Raw genomic sequence first — 26419 nt, forward strand, 5'->3', positions numbered from 1 at the left:
GTCTTAAAAGAGCTAGAACTCCATGGCTACTGAACTCAAGTGGTGGCCAGTTGAGTAGAGGAGTCCTCTGTGGCCAGTAAATCTTCTGAACAGCTTCCTGAAGGGAAGGTACTTCTTTTAAGCTAAATTATTATAGACAGTGGAAGAATCCTACATAAAAGACGTGGGTAAGTGCAAAGTAAAATCTCTTTGCTCTGATCTCTTGGAAGAAATGTAATGCAAGCAGCGTTTACTTTTTTTGTTCTTGAATTGGGGCAACAGACCTGGGATGCTGGAATTATTGCGGTGTTCGCCTCCTCTCTGCTCCCTTCCCGACAGCCAGCGCGGCCCAGGCTCCATTCTCCACTCCACTTCCCTGCCTTGCTCTGGCATTTCCATCCCAGAGTTTTCTCCTTTGTTTGCCTCCTCCTCTCAAACCCCTCCCTGCTCCTATGCCCCTTTATTTCTTGTCCTCCTGGAATTATTAAAGAAAAAAAAAGTTGATTGTTCCTCAGTGAGTTTTCCTTATGCTGTGGCTTTTTTTCCAGCCAGTTTCCCCTCAACTCCTATGCATCCCTCATATGCTTTCTCCTCACCTACCCTGTCCCCAGGTCTACATATAGAGAGATGCGGGCACTCCTTTGTGGAATGAATGAAGAGGTACCTTGTATCTGATACGAATTGGGAGTTTTAGAGGTGATGGATTTTTATCAGCCAGCCATCTGTGGCTCTGTTGACTTATTTGTGCCACTGTGAAAATGGATTTTTTAAATATGCCTGACATGCTTTCTCTGCCAAAATAGGTACTTTTTATTATCAAGGTAGACCTAGGATTTATTTTTGACTTACTGAACTTCTTCTTATATGAAAAAATTTCATATAAAACTCATAATACTCACATTCGGGTAGTCTGTGAGTTCTTGGTAACTCAGCCCCTGACCAGAAAAGCACTAAGTGAACAGTTTAAAACTACACACCACAGATTTGAACTTAGAGAGTTTACTCCAAGTACGCTTCACCAGAATGGCAAAGATTGCTTTAGATTTCTCACATAGAAAATGCTTAGGGTTAAGGGTTAGCTACTTCCAATTAGGGGGAGGGGGAAAAAAGGCCTCTGTGTCTTAGTCTGCTGGCATCTACTCAGAACATTTTTAAGCAAAACTCACACTAAGTCCCTTTAAGCCCCTGCTGTGGTCTCTTTGAGGATCGGTGCCCAGTAGATTGGTTGTCTTCTAGATAGATGGTCTGCATCTCACCTTTTACCTTCAGTGTTTTCAGGAACAGATGAGTCATGGAGACAAACAAGGGCTTCGTTTTTTCAGCTTACTCCTCACTTGACTACATTCTCTGAAAATATTACATGATAATTTTCTAAAAAGAGTGGGTCCAGCCAGCATCCCCCTAGCCTTCCATCCATCCTACAGCTCACATGCCTGGAGCAGACCTTCTGTGCTGGTTCTCTGCTGAGTGAAGCAGAGGGGTTGGTGTGTGCTTCCAAGTTCCTCCCTCCCCACTCACCTGGGGAGATGAGGCGGGAACCTGCCTCATGGTTGGTGCCTTCAGTTCTGGACGTTTTAGTGACCGCAGGTGAAAACAGTAGGAGCTGATTTAAGAAGAGCGGTGGTGGCATCAAAAAGAGTTTTCTGTTTTCACGTTAGGGAGATAATTTTTATAAGCAGTTCAAAGGGACTCTTCTAAGTTACTGATGGAGATCTGAGGTTTTGGGGGGACCATTTTTAGTGGCTCTGATGTATTCGAACTCTGTTAGACACTCTACAATTAAGAGGTATTCTGACATCCGAAAAATCTATCAGTTGGGAATATGAAGCTTTACAACAGATCAGGAATGTTGGTAAAGAAATGTGATCTTTAGAATGACATGCAAAACACACCTTTCATTGTCTCTTAACTAGGGGTCCTCTGAGTCCGTTACCTTATGGAGAAAATACAATAGGACCAAATATGAAAGGAAACTGGAAGTAACTGTTAATCAGTCTCTGGTTTAATGCTAATCTGCTGAGATGAGGCAAAATGTAAGCAGGTTTAGAAACTATAAAAGCCCATCCTCCGTGAGATGAAGGCAGTGAACAAGGAGCTTTGACCAGACAGGCCCCTCTTGGTCATTCTGACTGGAAAGCCATCTTTTTGGAGGTGCTACCATGTCAGGTAACCCGTTCCTTAGCGGGCATCGCAGAGCACTCTTCCTGATGACACGTCCATGTGATCTAGGGGAGTGAGGGCCGGAGTACGTCTGTTGGGAAGACAGCAGTTCCACCAGGAACTTCACTCTCCTGAGGTGGATTCCAGAAGCATCTTGTTTCCCTTCTCCCCAGTCCTCTTCCTCTCGTCTAGCCAGTGGTTGTGAGTAATGCCTAGGTGAAGAGAGGAGCCCTTGTTTAAGCAGCTATCTTTTGGCCTGAGGGTTTGGGGTATGTTGATATTTGTCGGTTACTATGACTTCTTTTTTTTCCCCCCTCAATTGCATCAAACCCTTAAAACATGGTGGTAAGTGAGCGATATGCATGCTTTTGGAGTTTGTTTAATCTCCGCTTCAGTCTATACGATGCACAGTTCATGATGTTAACACTTTTCTTCAAGTTTACTTCATTCACTTTCACAACTAATTTGGATTTCAGTTTGCTGTTCAATTCTCATTTACTTTTTGATTTTTGTACCTTTTTTTCTGTAGTTCTGTTCTTTCCCTCTCTCCTGGTTTCCCTGTTAGGGTCAGGTTGTTTATTGTCTGACCTGTAAAGGGAGAGTGGTGCTGCGGATAGTGGCTCAGTCCAGGACAGTAGGAGACACGAGGCTCTTTTCTCGATTTCTTGTAAATGTGCAGGTGGATGTGGGGAGAGAGATGAAGTGAGGCTTAGACACTAGCGTGAATAGCACCCGCTCCCACTTGCAGGCATGGCAGCTGCACCGGAGCCGCTGTTGCTAAAACCCCGACGGGCCCTTTGCACGTTACCGGCTTGTCAGGCTGGAAGACGACCCCACTGGGCGGACAGCAGGGCATAACCCCCCACCAAAAGAAAAGCTTGCGTGTAAAGTGCTCGGGTCGGTGCCGACAGCGTCATGCTTTGAGAAGAGTAGCTTGGCTATCGCGATGTCCCCCCTCCCCTGCTTTTTCTTTCCACATTGGGAGTAGGTTGGTGGTGGTCTTGTCAGTTATCTTTAGAATTTTGTGTTTTCCGGTACACAGCCAGAGCACTAAAACTATCCTAAGTTTGCTCCTGTGTCTTTTCCTTTAAGTCCCTGAAGTGCTTAGTTCCTAGCATGTAGCTGAGCTGGCTTGGCCTGGATGCTGAGAGCAGTCGGGTGTTGTGGTGAGGGTAGATTTAGGTCGGGCTCGTGTGTCTCAGTCCTGATATGTCTTCGTATATCTTCACTGCATACACAGCACACTGATGTCTCAGGTGTCCTCGACTCTTAGTTTGTTCTTTGTACCTGTTCAATAGCGTACTGTTAGTAGTAGAATCCTGTTGGACACTGGTGTGTCGCCAGCCTGTTGTTTGGCTGAGAAGTCATTGGTTTGTGGTTAGTTCGTTTGTTTGTGTTTTTTTTTTAATCTTTTTTTGCTCCAGTCACTGTGTGTGCTGGCGGTGGCTTTGCCTCTCCGTTGCCTCGAAGGACCAGGTGGAGCAATGTCTCCCTGTGACAGACATTACTCCTGACGTGTGCGCCTGCAGATGCCTACACTGAGACTGTAATCTCCATAACTGCTTCATGTGCACCAAGCCCCCTTGTGGAATCCTGCTGAGAGTTTTTCTAGAAGCCTTCAGCTAAACCAAACTGCTCAGAATCATTTAGTCTACCTGACTGGTATAAAACAGAAAAACTAAGAGCACTTGCTTGTTCCCTCCCCATGTACGTGTATCCCTGCTTAAAGGGGACCAAGTTGCCCTTAGTTGAAACAGGAAAGAAAAACTTATAAATCAGAATAATGAAATACCAATTTAAAAAGGCTTCTAAACTCAGATGATGTAAGCTTTTTGGTTTAAAAAAAACAAAACAAAAACTATCTCGTGGCTCATCTGGATTCGGGTTCTGGTTTTGGCCAGGGCTCGAGTTGAGCCTGTCTTTTCTGTCAGAAGTCTGAAGTCTTTTCCAGAGGGATGTCACCACTATTCAGCTCTCCCTGATGTGCTCACAGAACGTCTTCTGGTTATGTATGCACTTGTGCTGGCATAGCCCAGCTGGGCTGACCCAGTATTAGGTTGAACTGTTGTGGCTTCCTCTCCCTCAATCTCATTCACCAGACTAAAGACTCTCCTAAAGATTACAAAACAGCAAGAACACTGTCTTTGGGGGAAGTGAGGATGTGTGGCTAAATGTATAGAACACACACATCCGTCCACACTGAGGATTGAGCCATGCATTCACCACAAGAAAACAAACAGCAGGATTTTACAACTGAAATGTTGGTTTGTGTTCTCATTTCTCTAAGAGTGAACCACTGGAACTTGGGGACAAGATGAGTATAATATCGCAGCCTGTCTGTCCGCTACAGTTGCAGTTTTTCATGACAAGCATTCCCAGTGTCAACTAAAACCATTGAAACAACATACCCGCCATTAAAAACTCGAATCTAGAAGTAATAACTCCATGAGTGTTTTGCACCTCCAGATGGAATGGCCTTGAATAAATGCTATGAATAGCCATGTTTGCCACTTGCCGTTTGCTCTTCTGTTAATTCTTAATGTAGAGTCTCACGATTTTCTCCTTTCTCCTCCTGTCTCTCAATGGATTATTAAAAAACGGAATACCTTACAGACGATGAACCAGCTGGGCCAATGTGAGTACTTTGTTGGACACTGATTCAGTAGTTTATTTTGTATTTGCAGTTTAATTGAATGGAGTGAGTAGCTAAGGTGGTGGGAAGCCAGCGGGTGGAAATGAGTGTTGTAGTGTAGACTCCCTAGCTACGCAGACATGGAGCTGACAGCCATTTGATTCCCAGGACAGGCTGTGCAGTTTTGTTTTCCGTAACAACACAAGGCGGAACGCCATGCGAAAAACCGTTTAAAATTTTGCACGTCCTATATACTTGAATTGATAGTGTGGAGGAAATAACAAGTGTATCGGAGACTGCCGGTTTTGTGAACGTTAATTTCAAGCTGGACTATAGCATGGAGAAGCTGTCTGGCTTCATTAACAATTGCATGTAGCCAAGACAGATGGTACTGCAAAGTTTCAGTCGGTCCAGGAGAAGCGGAGTCTCCTAGAGTTGGAGACTAAGGGGTGAGAGGCCCAGATTGGCCAAGTGCCAGAGGGCACACCACTGCCCGCCTGTGTGTGATTATCTTTTATCATTCGAGAAGAGACCGTGGTGTTCAGTGGAGAAGAAACCACTGTCCATACACCGTTAGAGTAATTAGATTATAGTTTGTAAATCGGATGGAAAGTTACCTGTATGTTGTCTGCCTTGGGAGTCAAAAGGATTAACTGAAGGTGTGTGTGTATGCACTTTACACAAAGAATATTTTTATTGACTAATGTTGTGCAGTAAAATTTCTTACTATACCAGGGATGGTAGTAAGTGAAAGAATCCCTGTATTTCCTTGTGTTAGAATTTCAAGAGTTGCCACTGACTTTAACTCTTATAATGCAATTTTTCCTCCAAAGGAAAACCAACTCTACCAACAATCACAAAGATAAAAACTTGCGCCAGAGAAACACAAATTAAATACTGCTTATAATGTAAGTATGGCCTGCCTTAGAAATTTTAAAAATTATATGCAAACGAACGTTGCCTCTGTTGACCTTGTTGCTCATTCTTTGGTAGTTGGTAGCATGTTGTAGGATCTTCTAGTTCATTTCAGAGCTGTTGATATGATGGAACAAGTTCTGTTTGCCCTCCGTCCAGTGCAGCAGCCGGAAAGGAACATTTTCAGCTGTGTTGTTCCACATATTTATAGAAGTGCCGTTTCAGAATACGTATGGTGTCTCAAAATGCATCCTTTGCACCGCTATTTAACTGTATTTTGAAAAAAGAGGTAAAAATGGTCACCTTGGGTGGATTATCCCGAGGCCAGTTAATTAATTCCACTTTGCTTGTGAGGGCAAGGCAAGGATGGTGGCCGGGCATAGCTGGGCCAGAGTGCCTTCCATGCCGGCACATGGAGATCAGAGTTTCACACCACATCCCTGCGCATGCTGTCTGAACCAAAGCTTTGTTGTATGTAGGATTTGGTGTAGTCTTCGGGGACAGTGCATATTCCCTTTTAATTTCCAAATACTTTTTCTTCACAGATCTTTAGGTTCCTGAAACTGGTGGCAACATGATCTGCTAAATTTTCTGCTTGGACCTCTTTGGTTCTCTCCCCTTTTAAGTGAGCAGCACCACAAATGACTGTCTAAAGCATGCCTTATTTAGCCTTTCCTGTAAGGGTGATCTAGTCAGGTACATTTTAAACAATGCTTCAGTGTAGAAGGTGTAAACTATTTGGGGCTTGATGTGCTGTGAATGTTGCTTTTTTTCCCCCCTTTGTTAAAATATTTAAGTAGAAGTGAAAAGGTCCTCTGAGGATCGGATCATGCATGCGCCATTTTTTACTTAATGCAGCTGTTAAATTGGCAAAGCTCTAAAATGCACTGCTGCCATCTAGTGATAACATTTTTGTAAAGTACAGCAAAACCTACAGATATATACAGTATATAAATATATATATATATATTTATATTTTTGGGGGTGGGAGAAATCCAAAATAAAATAAATGCTTGTTTCATTTTTTAGCTGCTGATATTCATTCCTTACTGTATGTTGTCAGATGAGGAGATTGTGCAGTTCTGGTACATAAAGATGAGTAATATAAACTGAAATCTATAATTTTAAGGGCTTAACCTATGACTTTGATAAAAAGCTGGAACACTCCACTGAATGGATATATTGAATTGCAGTATATATGTATGATTGCTTTTGAAGTGATTATTTTTTCTTCTGTTAAATCATGTAAATTCTTAAATCCTTTTGCACTGATGTGTTGAACCTTATTGTACATTCAATTAAGGCAAACTTTTATAATTTACCTTTTGTTTTCAATGACCTTGAAATGTTATAGCATGGTATTCTATGCAACTAGTTATCCTCTGGGGTTGACACTGTATTTTTCACATTGATTTAAAACAGTTGAGTATAGATTTTCTCACCCGGCAGGGTTCTCATGCGGTGTGTAACCGTAGATGCATGTACTTGTGTTCTGTGTAAGTGTTGAAGTGCAATGATGTATAAAAAAGTGGATTCACTGTTTTTAAAAATAAAACATTGATAAAAGGTGCTTGGAATAATACTCTTTATTCTTGTATCTAATCTTAGGAGGAAGCACTTTTTCAGTGAACTTTTTCAAGTTCCTTAGTTCTATATGTACGTGGAGTGTTAATTTCTCAACCCCGTCAGCTTTTTAAGTTCCTTTTCCACCTCTTCCACAAATGCGGGGAAATTCTGATCCATGAGGCACAAGCGCAGAAAGGGGCGTAAGTCTTCCGTGTCCCACGCAGATTGTTCATAGACTGGGGACAGCTCCTCTGACACCAGGAGAGACTAGGGGGATTCCAGAAGAGTAGTTTATTAGTGATTATAGCCAAAAGCAATGGCCTGAAATAACAGAACACAGAAAAACTTTGCTTTTAGGAAATATCAGGGAAACACCAAAAATTAGTGTTTATTACCTTCATAGGGAGTGAGATAAACTTGTATCCTTAAGCATGTCAAATTAATGAAATGATTTACAAAGGTAAGGTCCTGCTTTAATGAAGAATACTGTGTTAACATTTTGTGGGTAAGAAAGTTGTCAATGAATGAAATGCACTAGCTTAGTTCATCTTTCTCACCTCCCAGATGAATGGATGTGAGCCGTTCACCTTGTGGAAGGCGGGTTCTGAATGTAATAAAGAGAGGTCACAGACTCACTGTCCAAAGGAGATAATTAGCTCACTCATGTCTCTTTCCAGTCCTGTCCACGAAGTTTGACAGGGAGAGGCATGTAACTATCACCACAGAGAAGACACGGACATTTCCATACCTCTCCACCTCCCGCCGAAAATTTCTTCATGCTGCCTACACTCTTAGTGTCAAACAACCCCTGGCAAGCAACCGCTGATCTGTTCTCCATTACTGTGTAGCTTTACCTTTTCCAGAATGTCATAAATGGAAGTTCTATAATGTCAAGCATTTTTTCACATGCTTATTTGCCACCTGTGTGACTTCTTTGGTAACTTGCAGTGTTTTAAACCAGCTGAGAGGCGCCTGGGTGGCTCAGTCAGTTAAGTGTCCCCACTCTTGATTTTCAGCTCAGGTCATGATCTCATGGTTTGTGGGATTAAAACCTGAGTCAGGCTCTGTGCTGACAGTGTGGAACCTGCTTGGAATTCTGTCTCTCCCTCTCTCTGCCCCTTCCCCTCCCCCGCTCAGTTGTCTCTCTCAAAATAAAAAAAAAATAACCAGCTGAGTAAGTTGCCCAGATTCAGATATCAGAGTTCAAATGAAAGTCTGACTGTGCTTGGCAATTTGGAAGATACGGTGACAGCAGATCCACAGTCTACTGTGATACGATGGGCTCCAGCCCTGCTGTGTTACATCTGTGTTTGCTGCTTTGACTCAGTCGCCATATTTACTCTTCACACTCCGTCTACTAGGTAGGTGGTTTTATGCCCTTTCTATGGATGGCATGGTTTGGTGTGTTTTGGTGTGCACAATTGCTATTTCTCTAGAAACTGTAATAGAAATTTAATAAATTCAAACTAGCCTCTCAGAAGAATGTGAAAGTAACATGGAGCCCTGTTCTCCAGTGAGAGCCACTGTTAGCAGGTCAGTGTATCTCTTTCCAGACCTGTTTTGTGTGTTTGTGTTTCTATAAAAACTAAACCATCCATGCTGTTTCTAACCTTTTAAAAAACTTAATGTATTACAAATATCTTCCACGTCAACAGATAGGGGTCTATATCACTTTTATTGACTGCATTTTTATCCCATTTGTGGTTATACCACACTTAAAACCACTTAGTATCCTACTAGTGCACATTTATGTTGTTGCCAGTTTTGTTACTATGAACAACACTGAAGAGCATCCTTATGTGTACGTTTGTGTCGCTGAAATGGAATTCTGGGTAATAAGATGTAACATTAAATTGGTTCCTAAAATGTTTTATGCACTTATGTTCATGCAACAACTTGTCCAGAAGGTTAGAGCAAATGAGAAACCTATCTGAGCCGCCCGCCTGGTGCATGGTTCGTACGTGGTTCTCCACTATGTGAATACGCTGGGCTACGGTCCGCCTTCTGCAGCATCTGATCTTTCCTGACTAACGATATCATACCCTGCCTTGTTTCCATGTTTTCCTCAGCCACTCATTCAATTAACCTCTAACCACAATGCAAATATGAGGCTACAAACTGGGGCACTGTGGAGTTTGTCCTGCTGCTGGACAAAGAAGCTTTTAATTTTTTTTTGTTGTGGTTGCTAAGTTATTAAAAGAAACAGATGTGAATTCTTATTTAATCGTCTTAAATTTTTAATTGTAGGACTGTCTATTTATTTTGAGTGGTAAGCCAGATGGAGGAAACACCCATATTTTCCGTTTTATACTACTGTTAGCACAGTTCAATAAATACATTAAGAAGAAAACTCATCCTTAAATACTGATTTCCATGCAGAACTGTGTGGAAAGCACAAGCTGTTGGCCGGAGAGCTGCTGTCGAGCGCAGCAGGGAACACAGTGAGGAGGAGACAGGCCTCCAGGAGCTCCCAGCAGAGCAGGGCATCGAGTAACCCTGAATTTGAATGAATAGGTTTTGTGTGATGCTTTGGTAACAGCAAGCTGCAAGGGGAGAGGAATGTCTGAAAGCAAGTCTGTGGGAACAAGGCTGAGTCCTCCCAGGTTTCCGGACATCCTCAGCTCTTAGCACCGGAAATCTGCCACAGAGACCATCACTGAGCTGGCTCCAAATTCATATTGATACCTGCCTTAGGATAGTTCTCAATCTCATTTCCAAAATTAAATGGAAATTCTTCCCTTTATTTCTCTTTGGGAGCGTGGCAATTCTTTATGTCACACATTGAAAAGCTAACAGCGCCCCCACCCCCCTCCTCGGAGGGCAGCTCTTCAGTGGCGCCACCGCACCCGACGGCACAGGTAGGCGGAAGCGGCCCCATCTGTCTCTACTGTCCTCTCTCTGCTGGCACTTCACGTCACTATTCCACAGAGGGGTGAACAGAAGGATACAAATTCCTCAGGATCACTGTTTCTCGTGACCAAGCAAGACAACAGGGAAATAGGCCCTACCTGAGCCAACCAACTCACTGAGGTCCTTCCTCCTGAAGTCCCTGTGCCGGCCGGTCCATCCTGCTGCTGCTTCTCTGGCTTCTGGTGTGACTGCAATTAGGAGACGAGCTGAACGTAATCAGAAATGCCACTGGCCATCATAGGACTGGCCACACATGTACTTGTGTGAAAAGAAAATACCAGTGTCAGTAAAGGCATAAAGTCATTGTCCGTGGACTCTGTCCTGGTTTAAGCTGGGCTGTCCCTTGATTCACTACAGGAGGGGGTTATGGACAGAGTTTCTGTCTGAGGTTCCTGCCCTGCGCCTGGTGTTCCTCGGTGTCTCACCGGCTGTCCAACCCCATCATGTTCTCCTGTCTTCAGAGGCCCAGCCCAGGACCATGTGCTGGTGCTGGAGGGCAGTGGACACTGTCCAGATTCCGATAATGATTTTGTTTTTAAAGTTTGTTTATTTTGAGAGAGCAGGAGAGAGCGCGTGGGAGAGGGGCAGGGAGAAAAAAATCCCAAGCAGGCTCTGTGCTGACAGCACGGAGCCCGATGTGGGGCTCGAACTCACAAACTGCCAAGATCATGACCTGAGCTGAAACCAAGAATTGGGACGCTCAACCAACTGAGCTCAACCAACTAGGCGCCCCTGATTTGTTACTTTCTGAGAGTTACAACTCCAGTAATACATGGTCACGACAGAAAAGCAAAGCAGGGGAAGAAATAAACCCTATGATTTCAAGATAACCATATGCTTTTAATAAAACTTAAAAAAAATCTCATTTTAGACATTCCAAGGGAATGAGTTCTTCTGTTAGTAAAATACCGAGATATCTTCATTCAACAGTGTTAGTGCCTACCATGGAAGGGGGCCACGGAGAACAAGGTAGTGGTCCAGCCCTCAAGAACCCACAGCCAAGTGAGAACCTAACAAGTAGAACAGTGATTAGCATGCAACCTAAGAGGTGCTAGAATGAAGGCAGGTATAAGACTTCAAGCTTACAGTGGAGGGGGTGAGCCATAGTAGGTGGTACACTAAGCATGAAGTGTAGGAATGCTTCAGAATCTGTTTCAAAAGAATCTACAACGTGAGGGGCTTTTCTTGGATAGAGCGCAGGCAAAAGCACAGTGTAGGAGGTGGCCTGGAGGCCTAAAAGGCCTCCGAAGGCCGCCTCTACTTAAGAGCACAGTTTCCGAAGCCCCACCACCCCTCCTTCCTAGCCACGTGTCTGCAGCTCTGGCTAGGTTTTGGATACCTGGGGCTATTGCACACAGGCACGCCCGTCCCACATACAAGCTAAGCTGGTGGCATACAGAGAGAAACCAGGCTCTCCCTAGAAGATGCCTCTAACAGCATCACGTCACGGCTGGCAGAAGTCAGAGTGTCCAAATTTTGTCTCCTCTTACGTGAAGCTGACTATTGCTAGTAGTGGGTATTAACAGAAAAGTAATAGGTATTAACACTAGGTACTAACGGAAAAGCAGATCTGGAAGCATCAAAAATGGGAGGGAGACAGGAAGGAAAGAACAAAAAGAAAACTAGTCAGGAATACTAAAAATGAGCAAAAACATAAGGAACTCTAATGAATCAGGAGTCCTTAGGCAAGCCCCCTTTCTCTGTTCAGTTTCCTCATCTGTAAAAATAAAAGACTCCGGTGCCTGGCATTTCTTCTAGCTCCGACTTTTTTTTTTTTTTTTTAAATGTTTTTTTTTTTTTAACTTTTTTTATTTTTGGGACAGAGAGAGACAGAGCATGAACGGGGGAGGGGCAGAGAGAGAGGGAGACACAGAATCGGAAACAGGCTCCAGGCTCCGAGCCATCAGCCCAGAGCCTGACGCGGGGCTCGAACTCACGGACCGCGAGATCGTGACCTGGCTGAAGTCGGACGCTTAACCGACTGCGCCACCCAGGCGCCCCTAGCTCCGACTTTTTTAAAAAAAATTATTTATTTATTTATTTATTTATTTATTTATTTATTTATTTTTTTGGGACAGAGAGAGACAGAGCATGAACGGGGGAGGGGCAGAGAGAGAGGGAGACACAAAATCGGAAACAGCTCCAGGCTCCGAGCCATCAGCCCAGAGCCTGACGCGGGGCTCGAACTCACGGACCGCGAGATCGTGACCTGGCTGAAGTCGGACGCTTAACCGACTGCGCCACCCAGGCGCCCCCTAGCTCCGACTTTTGATGCTTTCCTAGAGTACCAGTTCACGTCACACATGTTCTTCAAACGGGGCAGACAACAACCCAACATCATGTTGCACAAACGCTGGAGAGTAGCCAAGTGTGATGGAACCACCTGAGGTGAGTAGGTGGCTCCGAGATCAGACCGTCCTCCACCCAAGTGCACAGACAAGGAAGGTGCTGTGCACACAGTAACTGGAGCCTCCTGGCTGCTTTCTTCTTTTGGACTTCTTGTATCAACAACGGACAGTTCGGCTGGGAACTGCCATTCGCCTTCCTGTCTTTCCTTTCCCCCTTCTTCGGGGTGGGCTGGGCTGCCTTAGAAGCCCTCGGGTTGAGAAGCCTTGGTTAGGCCACAGTTGGTAAAATTACAAAGCTGAGGAAGAATAAAAACCAAATGTTCTGGGAAATGACTGAAGAACGTGAAATGAAAAGACAGGAAATTCTCTCTACCTGCAAAGAAGAGAACTATTTCAGATAAGAAGGTATATATAAGGCATTGGGGAAATGACACGTGAGTCCAGGAGGGCAGCAAGTGGACTAGAACTTGGCTACAGCTTGCAACTCTCAAGATGGATTCTGAGAAAGGGAACGTGATACCAAATTTGCACAGGAGCAGCTACGACAAACCTGGGAATGTTTTGCCATTAGGAAGACTAGAATGTTCTAGGCAGTATTTCACAATGTCTACACTCTGGCAAATTAACCTAGTGGCTTTACCTTGTCTTCTGCTCTGCAGCTGTAGACGTTCCATCTTACAGTCCCCTTGCCTTGGGAGTTCTGACCCTTGCTTACTGACCAGCGCGCTAACGTGTTCACTTGCAAGGGAACACAGATCTGGGAGGGTAACGGTACTGGCAATAATAGTAATAATGAATAATGTTATTTAGATGTTTGCCAGGCATTGTACTATGTCTGTATATACAGCATTTCCGTCTTGCCATGTTACAGATGAGGTTCAGGGGCTCACGAAATCACGCGGCCACTAGCAGGGCCAGGATTCAAACCTAGATCCATTTTGATTCTGAAGCCTGTGGTCTTTGCACAGCATTGCATAACCCCCAACTGCAGATCGTCAAAGTCCCTGAATACAGCATCGAGGAAAGATGTGAAAAATGTCTAGCCACTCTGGGGATATTTCTACCTGGGTACTGGGGGCCAGCCTTTGAAATCAGAGCTGGAACTTCCATTTGTTGCTGTAGCTCAGAACCCTCAGTCTGCATCTGCTCCTACATGCTACAGCCTCAATTTATCTTCTTATATTTAGATAAGTGTGTAGCCTGGTTAGGCTCCAGCCTGGCGTGTCTTCATTTCCTTTATAAGGCATTCCAGACATACTTCCCAAATTCTAGCACCCTATTCGGTTCCTGTCCCACTCCATGCACTGGGTACCGTAATCTGAATCTAATAACGATCGATGAAACCTACAAAAGAAGACATTCTACTTAGGGGGCAAAGGATCATAAACTAATAGAGTTTATGATCCTTTGTAATAAACCACTCCATCCCATTTTCAGGGAAGGGATTCTTAATATAGCAGGAGCTGATGTGGCAAAATGAAACCAGATCCAGGGTTTGTAAGAAATGGAGCTTTAGCATGAAGAAATCTTCACAAAGATCAGACAAACAAATGGAGGGAAAGAATTCTAGAAATCTTATTTGGCAAACTGAACACATTCAAGAGGAAATCATACAGCACTTGTTGAAAGAAAAAGACCTTATGATAAATAATGTAAATTTATGTTCCCCCTAGGTAAATTATGAACCACAAGAAACTTGGTGATAAAACAGCAACAATGAATGGTCTTGCTCCATTGAGTTTAAGGGCCCTTATAGGATGAAAGGCTAGAAAGCCAGGTTTGGAAAATCATTTCTCAAAGCAGAAAATAAAAAACCCAACTTGAAACTAGAATTTCATCTCAAAAGCAGAGGCAAATGCCTATGCTAACAGCATTTGGGATTAGGCCAAAGAAGCATGAGAATATGTACTTCCTGGAGAAATTCTGTAACAGTGCTTCTCAAACTTAGGATCACAAGCTCCTTCTATGATCTGACAAACTATTGAGGCCCTCGGACAGCTGCTTTTTAGGCTATATCTAATATTTACATGTTAAAAGTGAAAGCAAAAATTAAAAATATTCATTTAAAAGTGAACCCAATATATGTTATTTAAAATGTGTATGAAAAGTAACTCTATTTCCTAAAATAAAGATGTCATGATTTTGCAAATCTCTGGAATGTCTAGCTTAATGGAAGACGGCTCGACTCTCCTATCTACTGCATTCAGTCTGTTGCTTTGGATGAGGTACATGAAGAAAGTCTGGCTTCACATAGATACGTAGATGGAAAAGGCAGAAGTATCTTACAGTAGCCTTTTCGGATAATTGTGAATAGATATTCTTTGATAGAACACCAAAACTCAACAATTGATTGGTTTTTAAAAGTTAGCTGTATACATGGAATCTGAAATCATAGCAATGAACTTTTTACACTCTGTTATATTAAAACCACTGGTCTGTTTTGCACTTTGAATGGATCTTTTATCCGTGCATGATTTTGTAGCATCATTGGATTGGTCATTTGGAAAATACTGATTGGCTGGACTATACAGATCTTCCAAAATGTTGAAACACCTTGTCACGTAATTATATCCAAAGAAAAACACTCACGTTCGTTAAAAGCACTATCAGAATAGTCTTCTGAGTTAGGGAGCTGTGGAGGTCAAGTGGCAGATACATACACGTTTTCCAAGAGTCCAATTTTTCCTTGAAAAGCTTACTTCATCATTGTCGATAAATACTATTAGTTGTTTTCCCGAAATGATAGGCTCCCTTCATTTGAGAAACTGTCCACTGAATGCCCAAGTATGAATAACCCTAGTTTATCTTGTTCTTTCAAGTACTAACGGTGTTCCGTGAAGAAGGCCGGTTCAGCGCCCAGCACAGGCCCTCAGGCACTTCCCTTCCAAACAGCCACCTCGCCTCCCAGGGCACAGCAGCTCTGCCTGTGTTCTTACTGCGAGTGATTGGTGAAGACTGATCACCACCTGCACAGTTTCAGGCCACTACCTTGATGGGTACCAAGGTGACAGCAGCTTTGCTCACAATTCTTTTGTCAGATTAATGCAAATACTGACAAAGCGAAAAGGGCAAATAACGTCTCAGTATTATAAAAATAATGGTGACTTTATGGACCCCTTGAGAAAGGTCTCAGGAAAGGGTCCACAGACCATACTTTGAGAACCACTGTCTATGATGACACCCAGAATGCAGCTGGGACACCTGGCTAATCTGATGTCTAGGATTATAGGTAGCTACGATGAGGATCAATCTTCAATCTAAATAAGTCAGTCAACATTACGAGGGTGCCTGGGTGGCTCAGTCAGGTGTCCAACTCTTGATTTCGACTCAGGTCATGATCTCATGGTTTGGGAGTTTGAGCCCCACATTGGGCTCACTGATGGCGTGAGCCTGCTTGCGATCTTCTCTCTGCTGCTCATGTGCGCCCTCTCTCTCAAAATAAACAGACTTAAAAATATTTTTAAAAATACATCACTCGGGGCGCCTGGGTGGCTCAGTCGGTTGAGCGTCCGACCTTGGCTCAGGTCATGATCTCCCGGTTCAGGAGTTCGAGCCCCGCGTCAGGCTCTGTGCTGACAGCTCAGAGCCTGGAGCCTGTTTCAGATTCTGTGTCTCCCTCTCTCTCTGCCCTGTACCCACTTGTGCTCTGTCTCTCTCAAAAATGAATAAACATTAAAAAAAAAATTTTTTTTAAATATGTCACTCGACATTAGGTATCTCTTAACCTACAAACCGGATAGATTCAACACATTCCACTGTGATTTCGTCCCCATAAAGCAATACTTTGTCAGGTTTCTCATGCAGCCAACACACTGGCCTACTTACCCGGTGCTGCGGTGGGATGCGCTGTGCACAATCCTTCCCTTGGCTTTCACCTGCCCCCAGCAGGCCAGCACTCGGCCTGAGTTCCTGGCTGACTCTGTCAGGCTCCTGGACGGTCACATACTGGGCCAGCTTCTGCACGCAGCTGCAGCAGCTTTCCAGCGCCTGCTCCTTGGACCCTCCACTAAACTGCACCCGGAACATGCGGCTCTTGTTCTGTTGGGCAGATGCAAAGTTCCCCCTAGAAGCCCTCACTTTTATTTACTGTGGGCACCTCTAGGGAGTGCTTCCCTTTGCGGGGAGCAGTAACTCTAGATTGTTAATGTGGATAGAGAAAAGGCAGTAATTTCCTTTCTTCCCCCTTCGGGGAGCTGCTCATACTAAATTTGTTTCCTTCAGGGAATTGACATCAGCAAAAATGGAAAAGCCCGTATCATACAGACCAGGAAAGTCACTACTGACTACAGTAAAATACCAGTGTTTTGTCTTACTCTGGAATAAAGATTTCATAGCTTCTAATTCCTTAGGTGAAAAATCAGTGCTAGCTCAACAAAATTTTTCTAAACCTAAGTATATAAAAGAGCAAACTGGGTACATGGTACTCTAAACAAACCAGCGAAGTTGACAAACGAGACTGGGGAACGGGACAGGCAGATGCTAAGAGCTAACGAAGCTCCTATTAGCAATCTGTAGTGCCCTTTATTCTTAAAGAAGCCAGACTACCACACAAATTGCCTTTTGCCTTTAATTTAATGTATGAGTTCCATCCCTTGGCAAATCAGCAAATGTGGGAGAGATGCAGTTAGAATTGTAAAAAATTTGGCAACTACATCAAACTTACTGGCTTGTAAGTTTAAAACTAGAACTAAATTGTAACAGTAACAATGATAAATCCAGTATTTTAGTAGCAATAGTTTCCTGTTTTTCTAGTCTAATATTCCATCTAGTTTAGAGGAGTTGATACATACCAAACAGATGGTATGTATCGTGTGCCTTTGTTCAGTTTCTTCTGTAAAGAAGTCCAGATGCTAACTCAGCACAGTGACATTTATTAAACACATAAATCACTCTGCTAACAGAAAAATGTTTCTAGCTAGAGTTCACAAAATCCTGTAAGTTCCCACAGGTAAAAATTCCTTGGTTTGCCTAGTCCCAATTTGCACTATTTACATTTTTAGATAAAGCCATTAGGCAAAGCCACATATTTAAGTTAGAGAAAACTCTGAGCATGGCTAAGTGACGGTAAGGTGTCATGTTTAGAAGAACAGACCCTTCGGGGCGCCTGGGTGGCGCAGTCGGTTAAGCGTCCGACTTCAGCCAGGTCACGATCTCGCGGTCCGTGAGTTCGAGCCCCGCGTCAGGCTCTGGGCTGATGGCTCGGAGCCTGGAGCCTGTTTCCGATTCTGTGTCTCCCTCTCTCTCTGCCCCTCCCCCGTTCATGCTCTGTCTCTCTCTGTCCCAAAAAATGAATAAAAAACGTTGAAAAAAAAAATTTTTAAAAAAGAAGAACAGACCCTGCCCCCCTCCTTACTGCCACTGTTGGGTGATCTTATCTTTTAATTCATTTCATCTTTTTCCTAAGTATAAAATAATCCATTATCATCCCCTACAACAATGAATATATATAATGTATAAAATATTAATATATATATTATATATATATATATTATATATATATGGTAGACTATACTACTGTTTAGTAACCTGATTTTTTTATTTAGTAAGAAGTATAAAATAGAAGTATAGTTCATTGCTCTCAATGGCTGAAGAGTATTCCTTTATTTAACTGGCCCCTACTAACATTTATCTATAGCCTTTTTCCTATTGTAAGCCACAAAGCTTTGGTAGGCAGTCTTATACATACATCTGTGCATAAATGCCTAAAAGGAGATTTGCCTGGTCAAAAGGTCTTGGGTATTTTGGTAGTGCCAAACTGCTGTGGGCGGGGTAGTATCAATTTACTCCCACTGAGAGTCTCTCCAACACTGGAGATTCTTATTCTTTTAAATTAAAAAAAATTTTTTTTATGTTTATTTTTGAGAGAGAGCACAGGCAAATGTGCACACATGCATGGAGCAGGGGCAGAGAGAGGGAGACAGAGGTTCCAAAGCAGGCTCCCCCTGACAGCACAGAGCCCAACGTGGGGCTCAAACTCATGAACCAGGAGATCATGACCTGAGCTGAAGTCGGACACTTAACCAACTGAGCCATCCCAGGAGCCCCTCTTTTAAATGTTTTTAAATCTACTAGGGTAACATAGATTTTTATTGCAGAATTTCATTTCTTTGATTAAAAGTAAGGTTGAATATTTTTCTTCTGCATATTGGTCATTTGTATCTCTTCTGTATTGCCTATTCATTTCCTTAGCCATTTTGCTCTTGGATGAATAAATCCCCAGACTCTCAAGAGTAACTGAAAGCTGGTTTTTCCCTGAGGAAGGGAAAAGAACTGAGAGAACTATACATTCCATTTTTGGTAACTCTATGCATCGTTTTTTATAAAACTGACCTGATTTCCTGTTTACAATTAATTAGTTGTTTCCAATTTACTTACACTACTTTAAACTCTATATGAAGACATCTATATGAAATACCTTTTTTAGGGGTGCCTCGGTGGCTCAGTTGGTTGAGTATCTGACTTCAGCTCAGGTCATGATCTGACAGTTCATGGGTTCAAGCCCCACATCGGGCTCTGTGCTGACAGCTCAGAGCCTGGAGCCTGCTTTGGATTCTGTGTCTCCCTCTTTCTCTGCCCCCTCCCCTACTTGTGCTCTGTCTCTCTCTCAAAAATAAATAAACATTAAACAAATTTTTAAAAAAGTAATTAAAAAAGAAATACCTTTTTTATATGAAATACCTTTATATTAGATATTTCCATGCTGATTTTGTAATTAACTTTTGAAAAGTAATCACATTAAAAATTGTGCCTCTTAGCTGGATGAAAAGCTGTATACAGAAACAGATGAGTATTAAGTGTACTGTCAGGGCAAAAATCTCAGACCAATCATGTAAGCCTAGAGGTGTCTGTATGTGAATGTGCATAAGAAGGAGTCTGGACAGTTAGGGTTTCTTTAGAATGTAGTTCCCAGAATGACAGGGTAGGCTATATGTTCAATAGCCTAACTGAAGCCTGGCTCCGTGTTTGCTTCTGTAAAATTCTCAGGTACAATTTGAGCTTTATCATCTGAAGCCAGAAATATCACCTCAATGCATGTGGACCCAAGATAAAACTAAGGTACATCAAGAAAAATGTGACAGTGAGTTACATCACCATCCCACATCCTCAGTGCCGTGGGGCACAATGGAAAACTGTCACTGGGTTAACAAAAAGGACTCCTAGGTTGAAAATCTTAATCAGATTTATTCTTATGCCATAATTAAGTGAGAAAGGGCTTCTTGTGGTGAAATGAAAAGTTTTCAAGTATGTATCAACAGCCATGAACTGGCCTAAATATAGTCTATCATCTAAGGAGATTAACTCAAAATTACTGTATTTTAGGTGATGGCATAATGTTAGATTGTTCTCTCCTATTTTAGAACACTTAATTTCAAGTTATTACAACAAACAGAAAATTCCCTTCACACAGACGCCTTGAGGAAACAAAAGTTAAGGATAAGGGCTTGCCTCTTGACACTTCTCTTCATGTGCTCACAGGAAAGTCAGGCTCCGCCTTCTGGAAGGCATTGGCCCAGTAAATTCTGACTCTTGGGCATGAACAGCATCTCCTTTTGGAGATTCTTAAGCCTCAGGCTCTACAGCTGATGTTATATGGTGCCAGCATACGTGGAAGACAGGCACCTGGTTAACACCACGTGGGAGGAGAACCACAGAGATACAAGTCCTCACCAGCTTGCCGGGTTTTCCTGCTGGTTTTAGATCCAATGCTCAGATCTATATAGTCTCCTATCACTAGGACCCCAACCAAAGCAGTTTTCCCCACCACTGGTAGAGAATTCCTCTACCATAGAAAAGGAGGGAGAGGGGAGTACAGAAAAAGGACTTAATGAGAGAAGGGGCTTCAACACTTTTCTTTGATCCTTTACTCTGAAACCAAGAGGCATTACTCAAAGCCTAGGCTAGACAAAATCATGAGAACATTCTTCAGTGAGTTACTGGGGGTAAAGAGGAGAGTGGTTTATGTTTATTCCTTTAAACCAAAGTCCCTTTAGGTAGGTAATTACATGTAGACCCTTTGCCGGTTGGCCTGGACCATTTTGATCAGAATTACTAACAAAAAAAAAAGGAAGCCCAACTTACAAGTAGACAGAACTTATATAATCTACTTACTTCAGCCAGAGGGAAAAGAAGTAACTTTTATTATCCACAGAATTTAAGCTATACTAAATTGCTGATAACAGAATAAAAATTTTATTTCAAAATACTTCTTCCATTTATCAACTTAAACACTGGTGTTTGTTACATAATACTTGGTTAATTAAAAGTTATCCAAGGCAAGGAACACCAAAGATATCCTTTTCCAGGTAAGGCAAAAATAAGAATCTGTTGGTTCAATATTAATATATCAAGTCAATACATCATAGAAAGGAAAAAGAAAGACATGATCTTGGTAAGGTGTCAAAAAGCTTTTGATAAAATTTAATATGTAATCCTGAGAAAAGTATTGATAGACAAACTATAACTGAAAGAATACTTCCCTTAAATGGTAAAGAATATCCATCCAGTCAACAGCTAGAAATGTTCTTAACATCTAAACACTTCTTCCCATTCAGGTCAGGAAGATGTCAAAGATGACGCTATAACCATAAAATTAATGTTCTGAAGGGTCTAGATAATTCAGTAAGGTGGGAAAAGTAATAAATATAAACTACTGGAAATAACTATAATTGTCATTGTAGATTATAAAATCACTTTCCTAGAAATTAAAACAATTAACAAATTATCAGTTAATAAAAGTTTAGTAAGGAAGCTAAATTTCAATTCAGAAAAAATCTAATAATAAGCAGCTAGAAATAACTTTGGGATACAGAATATCATTCCCAGTAACAGTTGGCACAACTATGTAGCAATATTTCTAAAAACTACATATATGGCATATATACAAATACATAACTATACAAATTACGTAAACATATATTTCTACATAGCATGTAATGTATACATGTATATAACATGTAATCTCTATACATATTCTGTCTAAATACTTTGAAGAGGAAAGTAAGTCAAAACTAGCCAGTAGGTGATTCAAAGAAGAAATATAGATGGCTAACAAAGACACAAAAAATGTTCATTCTCATTTGTTATCGAAGAAATGCAAATTAAAGGAAGATGTTCATTTTTGCCAATCAGATTGGAAGCTAGCTTTTTAAAAAGTTATTTTTAATATTTTTAATGTTTATTTATTTATTTTAGAGAAAGCAGAAGTGTGCATGAGCAGGGGAGGGGCAGAGAGAGAGGGAGACAGAGACTCTCAAGCAGGCTCCATGCTGTCAGCACAGAGCCTGATGTGGGGCTTGGACTCAAGAACTGTGAAATCATGACCTGAGCCAAAATCAAGAGTCAGACGTTTAACCGAGCCACCCAGACGCCCCAATAGTTATTTACTTTGGGGAGAGAGTGTGTGTGGGTGGGCGGGTGTAGAGTGAGTAGGGAAGAGCAGAGAGAGAAGGAGAGAGAATCCCAAGCAGGCTCCACGCTGTCAGCATGGAGTCTGACACAGGGCTTGATCTCATGAACCATGAGATCATGAACTGTGCCAAAATTTAAATGATACGCCCTATTAGAATTTGGATAAATGAGCATTCTTACATACCACTAGTTCTGTAGAAACAGAAACAACCTACAGAGAGGGCAAATGTACAAGATAAATATATATTCTAGGCTTCTGTCTCAAGAGCCCTGCAAATCCTTATGAAAATCAAAACATTTTTATAATAGTGGAAATGTGGGGATTAGTTAACTGAATTATGTTGCATCCAAACAATAAAATGCTAGGTAGCCACAAACAATCACATTTTCAAAGACTAAGAAATGACTTGGTATAATATTCCTGACATAATGTTACATGACAAGAGGGCAGGATACAAAGTACTCTGTATACTACAATCCCAAGTTTATAAATTATCTATACAGCAGACACAGGGTTCATTGCCATGAGCTGATACATACAAGAGGCTGGAAAAGCCAAGCACTCATTTTGCTAATATTAGCAGATTGGAATTGGCCACAATACATTGTCTGGTCCATGAGACATAAGTAGACATATTCTAGGGGTTGTGCAAGGTGGAAGCCTCATAGGAAGTTTATGCTTTCCTTATGAAAGGGACAGATGAAGCTGGTTTTCTTTCAATAGACATTCAACAGAGCTATAGCAACCATTTTGCAAATGTGAGGGAGAGGCCAAGGAATTGCTAAGATGTTGACCTTGGCACTGTGAAATTGCCAAGCCAAAGCTACCACCTCCCTATTTCTGTTATTTAGTGAAAAAAAAATACACCCCTAATTTTGGGGGCCACTATGTCTGGATTTTTCTGTCATGTGCATCTAAATGCTATCTTGACATAATATACCTGCCACATAGCAACTTTAAAATGCTAATAATGATTATTTTTCAGTGGTCAAATTATGGTTGGTTTTTATTTTACTCTTTATAGTTAAAAATTGTAATAGTATATATCAGGAAAAAATTAGAACTCACATATCAGACATACGGCACGGTGTAACTTTTAGAAAGACATATACAGTTGACTCTTGCAATGTGGGAGTGAGGAGTGCTGAAATTCCGAGTAGAACTTGTGACTCCCCCAGAACTTAGCTACTAATAGCCTACTATTAACAGGAAGCTTACTGATAACATAAACAGTCAATTAACACATTTTATACGTTACATGTGTATATATTGTATTCTTAGAATGAAGTAAGCTAGAGAAAAGAAACTGTTAAGAAAATCATAAGGAAAATACACTTATAGTGCCGTACGGTATTTATCAGAAAAAAAAAAAAAAAAAGCCACAAGTTCAAACCTGCGAGTTCAAACTCATGTTGTTCTGGCATGACACAGTCCCAGGCTGGGAGTCAGAAGATAAGTCGGTGGCCCAGTTCTCTGACAGCCAGTTACAACCTTGACTATTGGCATAAGTTGAATTCTGTGCCCTCATACATAAATGAAAAGAGGGGCTCTTGAGTATGTGCTCCAGACCCCTTTGGCAATCTGGTGAAGCCAGTGAATTGCTTCTCAAAACAATGTGTATGTGTGTGTTTTAATAAAGTTTATTTATTTATTTTGAGAGAGCAGAGCCTGTCATTGCAGCCCAGTGTAGGGCTTGAACCCACAAAGTGTGAGATCAAGACCTGAGCCGAAACCAAGAGTCAGACACTCAACCGACTGAGCCACCCAGCTCTCCCTACCCCAGCACCCCCCTCGCCCCCCGTCAAAACAATGTTTTTAATCACATAAAATACATTGGATTATAAAGGAAACCAATTATACTGAAGTAGTTTACTACAATATTAAAACACTAATTTGTGAATTAACAATACATATGCTTAACACATAACTAAAAAGCTCTAGCAGAGGGACTAATCACCACCATAATTCTGAGGCAGTGATGAGCCTGACACCGAAGATACCTGTGATGCGGCATGAAAGGAGCTGATTTCTACTGGGGCAAAGGTCTAATACGACTGGGCTCTGATGCCTACATTCATAGCTGAAGGAAATGATACATCTCAGTTAGGTGTCAGTGAATACGCAGTTCATGGTCTCCTGAATTCTTTAAGGACCCTTTGGAGGGTCTGTGAACCCCAGGCTTACCCTTCTATTAGGTGCTCTGTTAGATGCTCTTCCAACTCAGTCTATGAGCCCATGAAAAATTAGGAGCTTTCACCTAAATTTCAATATTATCTACTGGGTGAATGTTAACAGATTGTTTTTTTTTTACAGTTATTTCTGAAAGAAAATAATCCAGGTGATTAGTCTGTATTGTATGTTTCTCTGATGAGGATCATTCTTTATGTTTAATGCAGCTAGGAAGCAAGTAAAAGGGAAATTTTTGAATAGTGAAAAGGGAAAATGAAAAGACACAGTAAAGCATTTGAAAATAGTAAGACAAACAATGATGTACCCCACATCCTCGCAGTTTGTGCCTGGGGACTGGAGAATGGTTGCACGGCTCTGTCAGACAGGCATCGACAGATCAATCAAAGCCCTGGCTCTTCAGCAGCACCCTCTTCTAACTAGGCTTCTGCCTCTCTACACACCTTGTTTCATGTTATGTTCCCAATACAAACCTTTCTTAAATGTACATATTCTTCCCAGTACCATTTCCCCTGCAAACAGAAGCTCCCGCATTCACTCCACCCCCATGCATAAGTTAGAAGATGACAAGGGTACGATCATTTGCTTAAAAATAGTTGGCTACACAGTATCTTGCCTTTATCGTTGTTCCAAACAAAAGACAATCCATGCGTCTCACAATCTTCAACCAGTTCTTGCTACCAATGAGTGAAAACCCTTCCTGAAACAAAATAATTAAGCACAATTAGCTGTAAGAAGCCAAAAGGGACATGGAGAATAGCTATGGTGCAGCTGCTTCCCATTGGAAAGTTGTAGACTGATTCTTAGATTAAGCAGAGTAGAAATGACTCAACATCACCCGTTGCCAAGGATGACCATTCCAGTAAGTCCTAAGGCTCTTCCTGCCTGATCAACAGTAACAGTCTCAGCTTTGCTTAAACTTTTCATACTGGAAATCAATAAAATATTAAAGAGAGTTAATGTCCATAGTCATATTTGCTATAAAATACATTTCTAGGATTTGCCAATATGTTGGTAATTCGATACATCCTTGTAAGTAAAGGTTTCCATTATAAGAATTTATTAACTTATCTGACACGTCTAACTACACAGAGTTCTCTTCATGAGAATCTCCTTTTCCGATTCCTACAAATGGAAAAATCGAAGCAACTTGTTTTTGGATGCTGAATGTCTAGTTCTTCATTTCAATCTGAAAGAAGAAAAGGCAAAGAGGGCAGTAGAGGGCACACTAGTCTCAAAAGAGAGATGGCAGTTAGATCTTTATGGTAGAAAGATGAGCTTTTTCTGCAGCTTATTAACAGTAAACAATTGATTATTTAACCATTATGGTCACTCATAAGCTCCAATTATGTCAGTGGATTTCCTCAGTTAAGAAGCCTGTCAAGTTAGAATGTGTTTAGGCTCCACTAATACTAATCCAGGGAACTGAAAATCTAGCAGTATACAAATCCTGCCTACACTGCCTGTCTACCTTGTAGTGTTAATCCACCAGAGCCAGGGAAGGCTGCTGGAAGAATCTGAGAAAAATCCTACTTTTAGAAAACAAAAGAAAATGTCCCTTATAAATAATGAACCCTCATAGAGTCTCTCTTCCTAAATCTGTATCTGGTGAAACCACAACTTCCAGAGAAATGGAGAGCCGGGGAAAACTGAGTGTTAATTCCTTGGCATTTTCATTTGAAAAAGAAAAAAAAAAAAAACCATGCTGATTCTAAGAGTTTCATCATTAGTTAGTAGCTTTTATTTTTTTAGTGAAAAAAGGCAAACCATCTGTGATTTCCTAAAACTCAGAATTAGCAAAAAGAAATGTGTTCACTATCAGATCCTAAACATGTAGATACTGTAGTGTAAAACAGCAGTATACGAAGACCCTGGCACTCACACACATTGTTGGTGGAAAGTGCAAGCTGGTACAACTCTTATGGAGCATGATTTGGCAATATCAGGATTACCAACACAGTACTCTCTAACCCAGCAACTCCAATCCTGGGAATTCATTTCACAGATCAATCTGCACACATGGGAAGTGATGCATGGACAAGGTTAAGCATTTCTGCATTTCTAACAGTAAAAGACTGGAAGCAATTCAAGTATACATCAATAGTGGGCTGGTTCAATATGGTACTCTACAACAGAGTACTATACAACTGTACGAAAATAATGCTCTATATCAGTGCTGTTCAGTAGAAATAGAATTTGAGCCACATATGTAATTTTACATTTTCTAATAGCCACATTTTATAAGAAGTTGGTAAAACTTTAATATTTTAATTAACTTAATATGTCAAAACATGTCAACATGTAAACACTGTA

The 26419-nt window shown here is 41.6% G+C and overlaps 2 protein-coding genes across 8 annotated transcripts in view; one reads left to right on the top strand and one right to left on the bottom strand.

Annotated features, from left to right (window-relative positions):
• Positions 1-7256, top strand: part of NPTN (neuroplastin) — a 73831-nt gene extending 66575 nt beyond the window's left edge. For 4 of the 6 annotated variants that reach the window (XR_009263973.1, XR_009263974.1, XR_009263970.1 and 1 more), the window contains 4 exons: positions 262-2484; positions 4753-4774; positions 5605-5679; positions 6232-6328. Coding sequence is in view for 1 of the 6 variants with exons in the window: in XM_058737106.1 (XP_058593089.1) it covers positions 4753-4774; positions 5605-5665 (83 nt within the window). In the remaining 5 variants the exon portion in view is untranslated. Of the gene's footprint in view, positions 1-261; positions 2485-4752; positions 4775-5604; positions 5680-6231 lie in introns of all 6 variants that reach the window. The other 2 variants (XR_009263972.1, XM_058737106.1) reach the window with 1 other exon arrangement.
• Positions 7255-26419, bottom strand: part of REC114 (REC114 meiotic recombination protein) — a 108243-nt gene continuing 89078 nt past the window's right edge. The window contains exons 3-6 of one of the 2 annotated variants that reach the window (XM_058737107.1): positions 24723-24806; positions 16336-16548; positions 10261-10350; positions 7255-7519 (exon numbers count right to left, since the gene is read on the bottom strand). In XM_058737107.1, coding sequence (XP_058593090.1) covers positions 7355-7519; positions 10261-10350; positions 16336-16548; positions 24723-24806 — 552 coding nt within the window. In that variant the 3' untranslated portion in view covers positions 7255-7354. The remainder of the gene's footprint in view (positions 7520-10260; positions 10351-16335; positions 16549-24722; positions 24807-26419) is intronic. The other variant, XM_058737108.1, reaches the window with a different exon arrangement.

Source organism: Neofelis nebulosa, chromosome 7, assembly GCF_028018385.1.
Source record: "Neofelis nebulosa isolate mNeoNeb1 chromosome 7, mNeoNeb1.pri, whole genome shotgun sequence".
NCBI classification, from domain to species: Eukaryota; Metazoa; Chordata; class Mammalia; order Carnivora; family Felidae; genus Neofelis; species Neofelis nebulosa.